Source organism: Hesperophylax consimilis, chromosome 18 (assembly GCF_061612785.1).
Source record: "Hesperophylax consimilis isolate HC1 chromosome 18, BYU_Hcon_1.0, whole genome shotgun sequence".
NCBI classification, from domain to species: Eukaryota; Metazoa; Arthropoda; class Insecta; order Trichoptera; family Limnephilidae; genus Hesperophylax; species Hesperophylax consimilis.
Window position 1 is genome coordinate 11,800,240 of NC_142853.1, and position 18,013 is coordinate 11,818,252.

Below are 18,013 nucleotides of genomic sequence, written 5' to 3' on the forward strand. Positions count from 1 at the left end.
CAAAAACAACAAAATGTTAAAAATTTGTTTATTTTGAAACGTGGTTACGCCATTTTGTATGAATATTCGTTTCCGCAAGCTAAAGTTAGTTATTCCAATATTGGTTATTCTCTATATCTGATTTTATATTAGCATTGTTGACACACTATCTTTCTTTACTTTGATTGATTAGTTCCCTCTCATTCCCACTACCACATACCAAAATACTAGAAATCCTTCTACCAACTGATTAACGCATCAGTTTGTCTAGTTATTTTGACTGTGACAGATGAAAGATCCAGAGAATCTATACAAACAAATTATTTTTCTAGTATTACTCTATTTTAACCGAGTTAGATAAACCTCCCACATAATCCATTTGCTACTGCAACTAGCTAACGTAGTACAATAAATTCTTATTTGGGCAGGTGTTGGGCAACCTATGGAAGAAAAAAGTTTCAAACATCTATCGGTTTTGAATGTTTTCAAACATTCGCCATTAGCTTAACGTTTTTTGTTTTTCGAGGTTTTCTTTTCAAGCACATTTTGACTTTTTTATCGTAGTACGGACAATGGACAAAGCATTCCATAGATGATTCGTATGGTTCTGTTGATAAGACCTGCGTTGTTGAGGTTCCAACAAAGCTATTAGTGGTACGTGTATATCCACCAACTGTTTAAGAATGGCCCAACTAATCGATGATCCATACCCACGATATTACGCACCGTTCGTCTCTTATTATAGTTCCATAGGATATAATATATAATTATGTTAGTGCGTGAGTAGGAATGCCGAAGTTTCCCGCTCTGCCGCTTCTATATCCGTACTGGACCACTACGGCTATTTTCGCTTTCGTCCGTTTTCTCACCAGACTGACCATGGCTGGAGGAGCGCATCAATGATTCCGTCTAATGCGATTCGATTTGTACACTGTTAATATGTCGGTCAGTGTTCAGAATAATAGAATTTTGATTGTATCTGGCAGGAAACGCGTAATATCACCGTAGAGTTTTTTCTCGTGGTTCTATCACGATATAACATTCTATATCCGATGATGCTTTTCGAAAGATAAAAGATTTCTGTCGTTACAGTGTTATGGAATTATTAAAACTTTTTATACATGCACGCTTATGGAAACACATGAAAATCGTGCAAAAAATTTCACTTTAAAAAAAATTTGAAGCTAGGTTATGATGTAGAACGCGTGGTTGTCTACGAAGTGCTTACATGCGTTTGACAGTTCGCGTTATTTACGACATCTATGTTTCTTTTATGAAAGTTATTTTCTCTTTCTCTGTGGTTAGTTTTTTTTGCATGTTTATGTATTAAACGGTGGTTATGTCCAATCCCTGCTTTCGAGCCAAGATAGTGTACTTGCTTGCATCAACTAGCGTCGCCTCGTCGGCACTCGATATTTTGGCTTTTGTATGAAAGGTCATGTTTTGAGTTCCCATGAGGCTACTTCGCTTCGGAAAATCTCTCGCAGCAGGCGTAAGAGTCATTGTATCGAGACAATTATATTTATTTTGAAAAGATACATTACATTATATGGAAGGAAGCTTCTGACTGTCCAACTAGAAAGGTTTCCCTTTTGGGACAGTCAAATTTCCTACAAAGCTTAGAATCTTTGAGTCTATTTATACATGCGTGCATTAGTCATGTTGTGGAATGGAGAGAGCTTATTTAATTTAGTAACGTGAACCCATTTCGTGATGGCAGTGAAAACAAACATTGGATCACATCGCGCAGGCAAGCAATTTAGCTGGCAGACTGTTGCCAAGACCGAGTATCGATTGCATGCGAAGTTGCTATAGGCCTTATCTGCAATGCTTTTCGGTCTATTTACTTCCTCGGATGCAGTTGAAACGCATACATCTGGGAACTGCAGTTTTGTAACCGAATATATATATCTATAATTGTTGTTAGTAGGAAATACCTTTGCGACATTTAGATTTAAAGTTCTGGACAAGAAATCCACGTATCAAATGATTTATTATGACTTCCAATAGTTTATATAATCAGATAAACTATGTTATCTACTGTTGATGCGATTACGGAGTAAGTTTTACATGCGTTAGTCAACAGTTTTTTTCTAATAAAACTCTCATTTTTAACTTTATCTTTATTTTGTTTTCATTTTTTAAATTCTCATGGCTCAGTATTTTTGTTGTTTACTTTTAGGGTATCGAGTTGTTTTCGTCTTGTGCTAGTTTTGTTTTACTGCTGCAAAATTATATCTACTACATCTATTAACTTATATGGATTTTTCTTTCTTTTGGTGATACCTTGATATGGTCTCTGTTCCCCGCTAAGTTAATCCTTTACCTTACTCTTTTGTCTATTGTCTTGTCTGCTTCTTACGTTCAATGCATCTGTGCAGCATTTTCTGTTCTCTCGAGATCGCTGCATTGATTATTCTTCTTCATAAACCTTTTGGAATCCAGCTCTATGCTTCCTTTAAATGTCTCCAGTTTTGCCTATTCTTTAAGCAAGGCACGTGTTCGGATCGGAGGTGTTGACATATCTTCTTATTTTGAGATTGCGAAAGGCGGCCCAACCAAATCTCTGCATTAATGAGTTTGACTAATAGGCTTGTGTTGTTTGTATTTTTTCAGTGAGCGTGCCGCGGTCACGGCATGACGACGGACATCTCCATGGTGCGCTGGGACCCGTCCCAAGCGCCCGGACAGGAGTTGATAGATGACTACGAGTACGATGGCGGCAACTCCTCGTCAAGGCTCTTCGAAAGGTCCCGCATCAAGGCTTTAGCCGGTAAGCTTACTATTTTATACCTTATATTTACAGTTTTGGCATTTCATCTATTCAAATTACCCAGAGGACTAAAAGAAAGTGGTGTCTGAATATGAGATAGGAGACTGAATGAAATCGACTAAGAAACAACGAACTTATGAATTGTGTAAATTGCTAAAACCGCATAGAGCTTTTGGTCAGCACATTGATATTGGTCATGGATTGAGTATAAGGTCGAATGGGTGTTGGGACATCGGAAGATCATCGGTCAGTGGACCGTATTTAAGGTCTATAGGAGCCATCGACGAAAGGCTAGAAGCTATTCCCGTTGGACAATGACATAAGTTCGTCGCGATGGCCGAAAGAATTTTTTTCTGAATAGGGCAAACGTCATGATTTATGAATCTTCCTTAGCGCTTTATATAACCGAAACTCCCAGCTGTATTTAGACGTTATCCAATGTTCAATAGTTATGGATTGTAACCATGCGACCGATTTTTCTTTTATTAAAAAATAAAGCATTGTCAATTTTCTCATTCAGTGTGCCTACTTCCATTGACCCTTAGGGCTAGATTTTGGTATTGCTATTGGTATTCTGCACTACTCCACACGGAGAAAACTGACTGATATAATTTATTAAAAAATCTGGTCAAATTATTCGTTTTCCTGTTAAAATGGGACTAGAGGCTAGAGGCCCGTAACGATTGAATTCACAAATTTCGTTACCAACTATCAGTAAAGCACGAATATGTTATGACTTATGACTGTTATGAGGAAGTCAGAACAATAATAATACTCTCGCATCTCATATTTACTAGGACAAGGCCACCTGCGTGTACATTTGTTCAGATGTATTCTGAATTACTAATATTTTAATAGGATATGGGCATCAGTCAAATATTTAACAGTATCTAGATAAAAAAAGGTCCGTGCAATATTGGAATTTGGTCATTGTCATTAGTGATCACACTGATGACAGTGATGACTGATGCTGATATTACTCTTTTTGCGAGTAACTTTTGTATCTGTTCTCTTGTGACGTTCGCATCCTTTATAAACGAATGTTGACATGTTTTTTGATTGCGTGTGCAGTAACAGCACTCTCCTTACTTTATTATATATTTTTGCTACCATGACGCAAAAAATGTCTCTAAACTGATTGCAGGCGATATAAGATAATATTGATAATGAGTTTTCGTGTGAATCTTATCGGATTTCAGTTTTAACTAGAGTAGACTTTGTAATTTTTCCTTAGCCAGATGTTCGCAACACTACTTTTTGATTTTCTTATCGATTTTTATTTATTTAAAATTTGATTATCAATTGACTCCATGAAAATTGCATAATTTTATAGGAACGAAGCATGAATAATGTTTTTTTTTGGTTATACGGCAGTTCGTGCACTCAAAATTTAAAAATCACGCCACTAAAATGTCCAATAATTTTGTAGGTACTGCCGGGCATTACCTACCTTTAAGTTGAGAAAGGACCTCGTGGAGAACCCTTATGCTACGCATACATACGCGAGCCGAACTGCCGAGCTGAACTTGAACTTATGGGAAAGGAACGAAGCAGCCGCAAATGTCGCGTAACACGGCTTGCAGTTGCTTCGTTCCAGTAATTCGTGGCTCGGCTCACGTTTCGGTTCGCAAATATATACTTACCATTAGAAGGAGTGTTGCCAGATGCATGTTTTTTTACCATGTTTTCATGGTTTTTGGGTCATATATATGCATTTATTTTTTAATTTAAAATTTAGGTGTACAAATTAAACTTGATAACAATAAGAAATAATATACATATATATGTATATGTATATATGTATATGATACTATTTGTACTTTGTTTTTTTTTTTAAACATCAATTTTTCCTATTATTCTTAAGACAATACTATAAAATGATTGCTTTCAATGACGCATTATAGATTATTTCATTAGGTACCGTTTTTTCTAATTTAACTTTTCAGGTTATCGAAAAACTTGGTTTTTTTTATCCTTCAAAACATTTTTTTTTACCCCTGAAACAAGTTTTATTTTTTATTTTTGGGATATGGCATCATCGACTAGAAGGTACCTGCTCTGCGCGATAGGGAGTAAACTCTCCTAATAAAAAAATCTATGCTAAACGCGAATTCAGAATTCGCTTAAATTAGCATCTAATCATTTGGTTATCGATGAAAGTCACAGTATTATAAAGTATACGATTCGAAACATTTGCTGAAATGGCTTTAGCTTTGTTTTGTAACCAGTCCTGAATAAACTTTTTCCAACGTTCCTCTTCATCCGAAACTTCGCGCGGGGCTTGAAGTTGAATAATCAAACTTTGAAGATTAAATATTGACGTGAATCAGAAGATACAATATTATGGTACATATACATTTACGAATCTAAACGCGAACCAAGCCACGAATTACGGGAAAGGTATGAAGCAACAATTTACGGTTGCTTTGTTCCTTTCCCATAAGTTGAAGTTCAGTTCAGCAGTTCGGCTCGCGTATGTATAATATGTAGCATTATGTATCATCTAATTCAGAGGTTCCCAAACTTTTTTGCCTCGTAGACAACTTGCCAAATATTTTTTTCCGTACATCCCCTGCCCGCCGAATATTGAATTTTCCTAAATCTATTAACGTCCCATATGATAATCATTCATTTTTTCGTAAAAAGATTCCCTTCCCTTGCCTGCCCTACAACCGGGTGGCGGTATAGTTCCTCTGTTTTTGCATTGTGCAAACAGGGGCGCCCTTTTGAGGTATTACACCAAACAAAAAATGGTGCAGGATAAGCAACGGGAATTTCTCTATGTATCTGGCCCTACAGAACTGTCCCTTAAGTTCTTTGTTAGCGCTTATTCCGATCAGTTATTCTTGTCATACGATATCCGATTCTTCAACATTCCATTTCCACTGTCAAAATGTCCTCAAACTTAGGACGGGTTGTTTCGGAGAATCTGAACAATTCATAAAATTTCAACGTTCATTTTCAAGTTCTGTGAAAGATTTTTTCAAGTTCTGTTTTTATTTCAGTTTTGTCAAGCAACTAGCCTACACTGATATAATAACAGAACTTGAATAGGACTTTCACAGAACCCGAAAATGAACGTTGAAATTTGATGAATTGTTCAAATTCTCCGAAACAACCCGTCCTTAGTTTTGAAGTCTGTGTGAAGAAAATCTAAATGTTGAACGTCATTATTACTATGGACGTTTTTCGAAAACAAGTAGCGGAACTAGGAAAATTCGCGGCTTCCAATGTGCAATTTTTTGGTTCAATATATATGAATTCTGACGAGAAAAGGAACGTAGACTTATAAACTTCAATAAACAACTTTACAATTTATAAACATACAAATATCAAATAAGTAATTTCGTAAACTGTGTTATTTGTGTTAGGTGTATTGTGTCATTTACGGAACTCCTAAATATTGAGTTGGGGTAAATGGGGATTCTTGAATCTCGTGGACCCCCAAATTTTTTCTCGCTGACATAGACCCCCAGCAAGCCGATATCGACCCCTGGGGGTCCGTATAGACCACTTTGGGAACCTCTGATCTAATTCACTAAATGTATGAAAATAATTTCCGAATTTTAAAGACTATTAATTTGCCCAACTTAGCCTCGTAATTAAAGTGATTTTGCTAGTTTGCTCGAATAATTTTGATCGTTTGATTTGCACCTTTGACTAATAGTTGGGTACCACATTGAGAATACCAATCATTTGTCTATAGTTATATGTATATATATGAGTTATTTTATTATTTGTTCGCTCGCGCTTGAATACCACTGACTTGATAACGCGATTTAATCTCATATTTTATTTTTAAACTCGCGATAATGCTACTCGTGTGCGTGCGTTAATCTGTGAGGTTCGGTTCTCGAAAATATTAACAAAAGTTTACTTAATTATCCATTTATTTATAATATTATAATTGTGTATTCAGAAAATTAATAATAATTTCCTTATAAAGCTATAAACTGAAATAATGTTTTAATTTATGCAGCGTCTATATTATTCATTATTATTCATTATACGAAGAATACTCCATAAGTCTAAACTTAACTTATTATTATATATATTTTTATTGGGTTTTCAGTGTTTTCACCATTCTGTTGTTCGTTATCATTATCAACAATAATTTGCGACCACTATCTCTACCGCATCCACTTATTACTTCCTGTGGCCTAAATTTACCAGTTAAACTGTTAAAATAACGCCCTTCATCAAAAAGTGAGATCGTCCACCAGTGAGAATAACAAGAAACCTAGAAAGTGTTCTGTCCCCTTTGCATTTGAAGTTTTGTGCCCTTTATTAAAAAGTGTTTTAATTTATTTTGAGTATAATCCGAAACTGTTGAATATTCTGTCACTTTTTAATTCGTGACTTGTTTTACTTGAGTATCTGCACTCCTTTTCCCCCGTTCGTCGGATTATAGCACTATCGCTTCAACTGTCGTAATGATTAGTATCATTCTCCGCGGAGACATCGGCTTTGATATCTCGTTCGCTCTCTCTCTAACCGTCGCGCTCAGTTTTGATTTTTAAAATAAAAATGTAAGCACCTAACCTAACAAATTCAATAAATATTTCTACGGATTTAATAATTTGCTTTCGTACTTACTGATAAATTAGTTGTGATCTTGTTCTAATAGTGTTAAAATAATGTGAATTTTATGAGAAGTTATCATTTTTTTAACCTTAGGTCTTAAATTATGTGAATTGTTATTAGCAATAAAATAATATTCTCATACAAAAGTGTAAAAAAAAATGTTGGTTTATTACTAATTTCGTTAAACAGGGTTATTTTTTTAATTCCTGTGGTTTTGTATATCCTTTTGGTGACAAGTTCAAATAAGTGACAAACCATTGCAGTAGATTCATACGTCAGTCTTGTTAACACACTGCAAATAATCGCATCGTCAAGGGCGTGTCAAGCGTTTTTAATATAATAAACTGATTTGTGTTCATTTTAACATTTGATTATATCATTACGTATATATTTTTATTTACCCATCATGCACCCGTGCCATTTCGATTGGAATAAGTCATTAGTCATTACTTAGTTGATTTTATAGGAGTTGTATTAAAGTTTTTATCGTTGTTTTTTAAATTTTTATATTTCCAGTGAAAAGTATTTAATAGGTTTACGAGTGAAAGTTTTAATCTGGTGATGCAATTAACCATCGTTAAGATGAGAATATTGTAGATTTGTGATTTTAAAGTTTTAATTTTGTGGTTACATTTGTGATTCAATACTAAAAATGTCGGCTTCCGAAGGATACGACTTGATAAGGATGGGCATCAAGACGGAGTGTGCGGGGCTGGACGTGTATTACGACAAAGTAGTCCTTGAGCTGAGAGGTAATAAGACCTAGTTTTGACTGAATTAAATTGTGACGTTAATGTAATTATTTTGATGTGTGTAATAAGCGATGCCGAAAATAGCTATGACTGAACGCGTTGAAGTAAATGCACGCTATTTTGCGTAAATTTGAGATTAGTTCTTTGATAATGTGGGTAGGTAAATTTATTCATGCTAATGCAATCATTTCTGGTGTCGTACTTATAACAGGGTACTTAATATTTTGACTACGCTATTAATTTATTATTTTCCGCGGGTTTATTATAAACGAGGGTTCGCAAACATCATTCAGACATAACGAAATTGGTAAAATAATAATGTGGTTATTTCCTTAGGTGAATTAAATAGAAGATATGTTACTGATACAACGCGCGTGGTTTCACTGAACTAGGTCCAGTGGACATGCTTGGAATTTAGTGCGTTTAGTATGGCACATAAATTCGTTGGTCATACAAGCTGTCAACAGCTGCCACGAACACTTCGCTCTAGGCTCTTTTTTTTTTTTTTTTTAAATGCCTTTCTGTGCTTTTGAGAGGTGCTCAAATCATTCTCGAGCAAAACCAAATCTGATGCAATTTCTTTCCATTCGTATGTGCTCAAACATCACTTACATATTCTTTGAATTGCTATCCCTTTCTAATGCGTTCCGTTGCATGCTAGGCAGGCTGTTATATGTAGACGTTTCATCTATTCACGCATCGTTATTGGCTATTCTTTTCTTATGCATTTCCTTATTTCGCCTTTCATCTAGAAACTGGAATGCGCTATATTTTTTGTTCGATTAATATGATAATAACGCGTTATTATGTCAATGGTTATTTCATATCTATAATTTCGAATTTGTCTTCACTTATTCTAAATTCCTAATTCAAACAAATAAAAGAAAAAAAAATATATGTAAAAAAGTGATATTTCGAAGTCCGCTTCGTTGTAAATATAGATGATTTTTCTTGCGAAAACATTAAAATTATCACAAGTACCTTTTTAGGCTAACCTAAATACCACACTAACCTATCCCAAAAATGATGTCAATTCGATAGATATCATTTGGGAGAAAAAAGTGTGTCGCCGATGTCTACAATAAATTCATTAAAAATGGCAACATTTTATTTTAATTTGTTTTTGTGAATAATATTGGCAATTATAACTAAATAGAGTTTTTTTCGGCTGTTTATTCAAATGAACGAAAAAATGTCGTAAAATGTAGTGACTTATTGCACATAATATTTTTTATTCACTTGATAATTATTTTTTATCTATACATATAGGCAGTACCGATTATTTTTATCTGTACGTATAGACAGTACCGATTATTTTTTATCTGCATATATAGACAGTATTGATTATTTGAATTGATTACTGCGCGCCTTTATATTAGTAAAATAGTGCACCAATCTGTAAATATTTATATTGTATCTCGTCATCTATTTTAAGTATATATTTCACACCCAATGAAGGGGAAAACCTGACATGGGCGTTTATCTCACAAACTTAAGATGTTCTTTGGAGTTGGACAAACTTTGGGGCTTTTAATTAGACCTTTAGTGGTGGGGTCACTTGTTAATTATACCTTTACAGTGTGTTGAGCCCTCGCATATCCAATTTCTACCGATTCTCAAGTTTCTCGCTAACTATTTTTTTTTGTTTCTAAGTTCCAAAAAATGCAATTTTTCAAGATCTGTACATTTGCTATGCCGGAACGTTAATTATATGAAATTCCCTCGATACAAAAAAATTGCAAAGTATGCTCCGAAAAATATTAAAAACACATTTTGTTCTATTATTAAATATAATAGTTATAGGCATGAAAAAATTACAGTGTATCTTTAAATGCAACTAAAGCATTTGTCTAGAGATTTTTGCTCTATTTCAAACGAGTCACGTTTTGATATTTTCACCATTTTAGCTGAATTATTATCTCTAACATTCGTATTTATATATCTCCCTTTCAAACCATATTTGAACGCTCACTAGGGACACAATGCCTGTGACTATATTCTGTACCATATAATACTAATGAATATGCACGTATTATACTAATTTTCTTGGCGCCATGGTGACCTACTGTGTATTGCATAAACTAGAACTTTTATAACCTCTATTATTGGATCTATAAGAGGTATACGAGTATGTATTCAAGATTGAACTTCGTGGACCAAAAAAGAACCGGCGTATTATCTGTTGTTTTTTTTTATATTTTACATATCAATCACACTCTAGTCAATAAAAACTTACCAGAGGATTACGTTGGTACTTATGTTTTGCACCTTAATAATTTCTTGCTAAATAGCGGTATTTATCATTTTAATGTTTTATTAATTGATATGTTAACATCTGGGCATTTGTTATTGCTGTGCAATTTAATTTTTATTGTTATCTGACTCTGAAGTTAGGAAGAATTCTCAAAACATCAAAATGGATTAAATTGTTGAGTTTTGTTATATACTCTGCTACAAAAGTGTATTTGCTCTAAATGTTCCTACTTGTAGAGTATTAACTAAATCGAACTACAGTCATTTCATTGCGAGTTTTGGATATTTTGAGTTTTTCTTTCCTCACTTCTTTCACCATCGTAATAGTATACGCATACTTACTAACTAACAAACTAACTTAGTTAGTAAGTATGCGTATACTATTACGATGGTGAAAGAAGTGAGGAAAGAAAAACTCAAAATATCCAAAACTCGCAATGAAATAACTGTAGTTCGATTTAGTTACTCTACAAGTAGGAACATTTAAAGCGTAGGCACTTTTGTGGCAGTTGAATACTTAATTTTGATTTAATTGAAGATGCTAACTAACACAATTTTCTTTCCTATCTAACCTAGCCTTGAAAGATGTCAGATAATTAATCAGAATATTATAAGAATTTTCTTTTACGTTTATATTTTTTTTTTTCTCAACTTGGAATTCATTATTTTAAAACTGGTTTTTTAAATTCTTACCTGGTTTCTTGGCGTGAACTCTTTTCTAAGGCCCTTCGTGTTTGTTCACGTCGGCGCACTTTTGAAAAGAAAATGCCAAGAAAATAACGCTAAGAAAATATGAAATTTGTTTTCCCCGACCACTTGACTGCCCTTTGACCCGTCCATAATGACTGTTGACAGTTTTCTTCGAGAATAAGGGACTCATTATTGACTAAGCGTATCGAAGTCCTGTTTTAACTAGATTTGCATTTCTTTTGTCTGTAAATTAATTTGTACGTTCCGTTTCAAGATGGTGGCCGTTTTAATGGTTCAGCAAAGATATTTTTTGACTGTCTTTTAGATAGTGACCCTTAAAATTTACTTTGTTTTAGAATGCGCGCGTTTCCCCATTAGAACTCTTATTATATTTTTTGTCATTTCATTCACCCAATATATATTAGGTACGTAACTTTTTGTTCAGAATCCTAAGATTGGTAATGGTAATATTTTTTGTTTCTTTTAATTAATCTATATTATACCTATATGTTATAATAATTCATGCAGTATTTTCGACCTTTCAATGATAAATCCAACAACGATCTTTGTGGGATTTTTTCACCGAAACTACAAAAGACAACTTCCGTTACTTCTTGTTATCACCCTCAACCGCTATCCAAAGAGTAATTTCGCTTTTTGAATTCAAAATTATTTTTTTTATTTATTTCGCTCGCTTTTGGAATATTAATGCGATCGTTGATAATATTTTTACTTTTTTCACATCACGTCGCGTCGTTATTCTTTTCACACGCAACGTCGAATTTCCCGCCTTTCGCTAGGTGGGTACTGGGTACTATAACCTATAGAAATACTTTGATGCTTTTTAAAATTTATTATTCCTTTTAATTAAGCAATACTTAGGATCTTTTTAATGTAGGTTAGCTGTGGACTTTCTCCGCATTAGTTGATGAAGGTAACCATGGAAACCTTATTATGGAGAAAACACTCTGCCGTTTGTTCTCGATTTGCATTCACTTAGCAGGGTCTCCCGCCTCGTTCTAATAACTTTTTTTAAAAAAGCATTTTATTTGCATATTTATATCGACTGTGGTTTGGTAAAACCCTTCAAGCCACAAAATGAAAATTTTACAGGAGACGATAAAAACGAATATTTACAAATTCGTAAAATTCATTAAAAATCTTGAAGTTATTGTGAAAGTGGTTTTTGTTTTTCAAAATTTTTGCAAATTATTGCAATTCCACTTAAAATTATGAGATATTTGAGGATTGAGCATTTCATCTACGGTTTTATCGAAATAACGTCTAAATAATGTACACTTAAATTTAGTTTTTGGTATTAAAAACAGCAAAAATTACTTTACCATGTTGTAATTTGAAGACTATTCTTTGTATATGAAGCCATTGAAAGGAAACATTCCCAAAAATGTGGTTCGAAGGGTTTTTACCAAAACACGGTCGATATGATACTTACTTCATATATTATGTTAATTGATTTCACTCTCTTTTAATGAATGATATAAGTAGTATGTAAAATGTATAGTGTAATCAAAGTGTCGGTAATTCCACAGGTGATAGTACATGACCAGGCATTTGGAAGGTGTCGCCAGTCACTAGGAGTAGGAGGAATGCGTGTCGGTAGAATTATTATTGGTAGGAAAAATCAACCGGGTAGGTACTTTACCGTTCCGAGCCGCCTGACTGCACGCGTGTAAAGTGCCTCCCTAATCATGTTGGATTTTCACATTTTCCATAAATTATATAGGCACGATGTTTATACATAATATACGTACATTATACTTACGTTGTTGTTATTGGGGAGCGAAAACAACTGACCACCCTACAGTGACGTTTTTTATTCGTTTTTAGCATTGATGTATACGTTTTTAGCGATTATCCTGAACGAAATAATTTTCGGTCATTTTTTGTAAGTTGTAAGCAAAATTATTAATTTTTTCAACTTTTACAAGCTAGTATGAAAAATCTGACTGAAGATTAATTAGACCTCTTAGAAATGAGTAACATTTTCCTATTTTTCAACACAGATAATTCGCAAAGCAGTGCTTTCGAAAATCGATAAAGAACGAGTTGTCACGCCCTTGCTCAACAACATCTCATACCTTCTAATCTTATGCTACGTATACATACGCGAGCCGAACTGCCGAACTGAACCTCAACTTATGGGAAAGAAACGAAGCGACCGCAAATGGCGCGAAACGCCGCACAGTGGGCTGAAAATCGCCTTTCATAGACATAGAGACTTGAATTTTCAAGGGTATTTTTTTGGCTAAAAATGGATTCTGCTGATCATTACTATGCTATAAAATTTCGTACAAATGAAGGAGTTATCATTTTTTTAAGAAAATTTTGTATGGCACTGACATTAAAAATGAGGTTATCTCTGGAATCATAAGGTTGGCCATTATATCCTTACACACAGATATACTACTATTTATTTGTATTTTTTTGACACACTTCGTATTGTGGCGCAACTTGCGATTTTTTTTTTAAATCCTCAAAGTTGAAAAAAACACTTTTTAATGTTGATGATTCATTTTAATGATTAAATGCTTTACGTATGAGTAGGCTTGCAGTGTAAATAAAATATTGTAAACTAGACAAAGCATACTCATATGTAAAGCATTTAAGCATTAAAATGAATCATCAACATAAAAAAGTTTTTTTTTCTTAGCATAGTAATGATCAGCAGAATATATTTCTAGCCAAAAAAAATACCCTTGAAAATTCAAGTCTCTATGTCTATGAAAGGCGATTTTCAGCCCACTGTGCGCCGCTTGCAGTTGATTCGTTCCTTTCCCGTAATTCGTGGTGCGGTTCGCGTTTCGGTTCGCAAATGTATACTTACCCTTAGACCTGATTTTCAAAGATTTAAAAAAAAAAATATTTTTTAAATTTTTGTAAAGCTTTTTATTATGTTTGCGCTAATCTGTGTTCTTTCACATAAAAGTAGATAATTTGGGTCGTAATTTTTTTATATTTTCTGATTGCCTGGAGACATTTTGAATGTCTATGTCTTATAAAGAGGGTTTTCAGATGATTTCAGGTGGTCAGCGCAGCCAGAAGTGGCTCGTTACTCACAAAAATCTTTAAGTTAAGTTAGCAACGGGAAGGGCCTGATATGTTTCATCAAATAAAAATGGCTAGTTCAATGGAAAAAAAAATCACTGCTAATTAAACAAATAATTTTATTTCTCCAATAAAGGGGAAATCACTGCGTCATTTTAATTAAATAAAATAATAAACTTTGTTTACACCACTATTTAATAAACATTATCAACGTGTTTTAAAAACCAATGGTTTCTTCATCAGGATGCAAAGTATATGATTAATTAGTTATCATTATAAAAAAATGATAATACAAAATAAATAAAATTGCTATAATACATGTAATTATAGTATTAAAAATGTAACTTTTTAAAATTAAAACAACAGATCAAGGATCAACCAAGCTGTCCACATAAGTACAAAATTATGAATATCGGTATTAATGTGAAAATAAATTTGGGAGATAGATAGGGCTATTAAAAAAATATATATATTTGGTAAAATAATCTTTAATAGACACTGTGTCTCTAATTTATAGTATATTAATTTTTAATTTTTAAAATGCTTTGTATCCTGATGAAGAAACCATTGGTTTTGAAACATGTTGATAATTTTTTACTAAATACCTAGTGATGTAAACAAAGCTTCTTGTTTTATTTTAATGTATTTTTATATTTAAATTTATAAATCATTTCGAGAGTTTGTGGGTTAGGTCACTTCTGCGCAGATTAATTTCAGAAAAATTACTAAAATTCAACGCATTTCAAATTATTTTGTATTTTCTGATTAATTATATGATTTTTTTTCGTTTCCAGACGAACGAGAGGGTGTCCAGAAGAAGACATTCCAGAAATGGGTGAACTCCCACCTGGTGCGTGTGGGCTGCCGTATCGGCGACCTGTACGTGGACATGCGCGACGGCAAGAACCTCATCAAGCTGCTGGAGGTGCTGTCGGGAGAGCGCCTGGTATGTCCACCTTCTCATTATTGATAACATAAACATAACACTCTCTTGGAATATCACCAAATGTTCTATAATATCACCATACTGGAAGTTTAATTCACCATTCAGAAACAATAATTTGCTCGAAATGACTTCAGCCGTTTAGTTACGGGATCTAATTAGCCTCATTCAGATCATTGCATTCTGTCCTAATTTTATTTATAATTTAAATTGAACCCTTTCACATGTTGCACTACTCTTTCGCATGGGATTTCATACCTACCAATTTACCCTTCGACTTACTTTTAACTTTCTTACCCACCTACCAACCCTCCTACTAACCCTCCAACTTACTCTTCAACTTACCCTCCAACTTCTTCGGACTTATCCTCCAACTCTCCTTCCAACTTACCCTCGAAATTCAACATAAGAACATGATAGCCGTCAAGATATCCTACAACTAAACCTCCAATTTTGCCTTTAACTAATCCGTCCAACTTAACTTCCAAATGATTCTTCCCAACAGTACCCACCAACTATCCCTCCAATTTTCCCTCGAACTTTCCTTTCAACTTACCTTCCAAATTCAAAAAAATAATGGCTATCAAGATATACTACAACAAAAGCTTCAACTTCTCCTTCAATATACTTACCCTCCAACTTAACTTTCATCATAATCTCCAAGTTACCCTCCAATATTACCCAATAACTACTAACTTTCCCTCCACCTTTCCCTCCACATTACGTTCCACCTTTCCCTCCACCTTTCCCTCCAACTTACCCTTCAACGTACTGTCCAAATCCAACATGATGGCCATCAAGATATCCTATAACTAAACCTTCAACTTACGCTCTAACTTAACCTCCAACTTACCCTCCAACTTACCCTCCAACTTACCTCCAACTCACCTCCAACTCACCCTCCATCATATCCACCAACATACCCACCAACTTTCCCTCCAACTTACCCTACAACTTACCCTACAACTTACTCTACAACTAACCCTCCAACTTACACTTCACTTACCCTCCACTTACCCTCTAACTTAATCAACTTAACTTCCAAATTAATCTCTAAATTAACTTCCAATTTACCCCCAAAATTACCCACTAACTTTCTCTTCATTTTCCTCTTTAACTTGCCCTCCAACTATTCTTAACCTTTTGAAGGCCGGATCATAATACAGAAAAAAAATAGTGGAACCTAACGTTTTATTACCCCAAACGATGCTGATTTTGTTTTCATACATTTTTCGAAGCATTACGGTCAAAATCGCATCGCAAATTATTCTAATAAGAATCATATTAGAATCCTTGAATGTTTTCCCATTGGCGTTCCACAGGTTAAAGGAACATTCTACCCACCAACTTACCTCAATATTTTCTTCCAATACCAAATAAATAAGTCCAATAAGTTCCAATACTAATAAATAAGTCTATTAATAATTTTATTTTTATTTTAACACCAAATGAATCAATTTCTTTTATTTGCAGCCCCGCCCAACGAAAGGAAAGATGCGTATCCATTGCCTGGAGAACGTAGACAAAGCCCTTCAGTTCCTGAAGGAACAGAGAGTCCACCTGGAGAACATGGGCTCCCACGACATTGTGGACGGAAACCCCCGGCTTAATCTCGGTCTCATCTGGACCATCATCTTGAGGTTCCAGGTAACAAATCCATCAAATTCGCTATTCAAAGTACATAATTATGTATGTTATTGTGTATATCTCAAAATCACGCTAGATAATCCAAAATCTTTTATTTAGATTTTCTTTAAATACCCTTGTTTTATCTGGAACTAAAGGTTTTTTTTTTTTATTTATTATTTATTTTTATTTAGGAGAAAACGCAGATGCAGACAATAATTAACAAGGGGATTCCCCTGCATATTAAATATTTCCCATAGATTACAATACACATTAACACAGGTTAAAAAATTTTGGAGTCAGGTTTTTGTTTCGAGGTATTTTAAAATATTAAATGGCTGATATTAACCCTCTAGCAACCGAAAATACTGATTTGGAATTACCTACTTATAATAATTATCCCATGATAACATTTCATTAATCAACAATAGAATAATTTTGTGTTGTTGATGGATGGATTGGTGGCTACTAGTCATAAGTTACAAGTTGTTGAAATAAGTTCTCAATAGTTAGTAGTAAGATAGAGCCTGTGAATATGTAAGTCACTAGTAATAAATGGTAGTGATAAGTAAAAGTTGTAGGTTATATAAATTAAGTTACAAGTTGTTGAAATAGGTTCTCAATAGTTAGTAGTAAGATAGAGCCTGTGAATTCTTCCATCCACAAGCTAAGGCTTTTAATGGAAGACCAGTAAAATTATAATATAAAAAATGTAACTAACTAAAAAAATAATAAAAAAAAAAAAAAAAAAAAAAAATATTTAAGTCACTACATAGTAATAAATGGTAGTGATAAGTAAAAGTTGTAGGTTATATAAATTAAGTTACAAGTTGTTGAAATAGGTTCTCAATAGTTAGTAGTAAGATAGAGCCTGTGAATATTTAAGTCACTAGTAATAAGTGGTAGTGATAAGTAATAGTTGTAGGTTAGATAAATTAAGTTGTAAAGTGATGTGTAACAAAAGTTCACTATGTAAATTATCCAAATATTATTCACGGTTCAAATAACAAATTAATCAAATTTAAAACTCCGTAACGGATGAACCATTAAATCTGTTCATCTATAATCTCGCAAACAGTGAGCTCTAGTGTAATTAAATTTTTACATCGTTTTGTGTCTGCAAATTCCAGGTCAAGGCAACTATTTTCAGCTTACAATTTCATTTCTGTCATGAGTCATGGTTCTTTGAAATATTATTTTAACTATCGTAAAATCATCGTAATGTTGGTAAAACTGAGAAGTCTAAACATAAATTTAGACTGGTATGACTATTGGATGTTAGAAGCTTTTGACTTGTAGTATTCGGCTAGACGCAACCAACCTGTTTCTACGACAGATCCACTATTT

General features: G+C 33.7%; 1 protein-coding gene across 9 annotated transcripts in view; it reads left to right on the plus strand.

The window, feature by feature from the left end:
- beta-Spec (spectrin beta chain) overlaps nucleotides 1-18,013 on the plus strand; it is a 152,830-nt gene that overhangs the window by 99,778 nt on the left and 35,039 nt on the right. For all 9 annotated transcript variants that reach the window (XM_089642582.1, XM_089642583.1, XM_089642577.1 and 6 more), the window contains exons 2-4: nucleotides 2,596-2,752; nucleotides 14,892-15,043; nucleotides 16,514-16,687. In XM_089642582.1, the coding sequence (XP_089498708.1) occupies nucleotides 2,617-2,752; nucleotides 14,892-15,043; nucleotides 16,514-16,687 (462 nt within the window). In that variant the 5' untranslated portion in view covers nucleotides 2,596-2,616. The remainder of the gene's footprint in view (nucleotides 1-2,595; nucleotides 2,753-14,891; nucleotides 15,044-16,513; nucleotides 16,688-18,013) is intronic.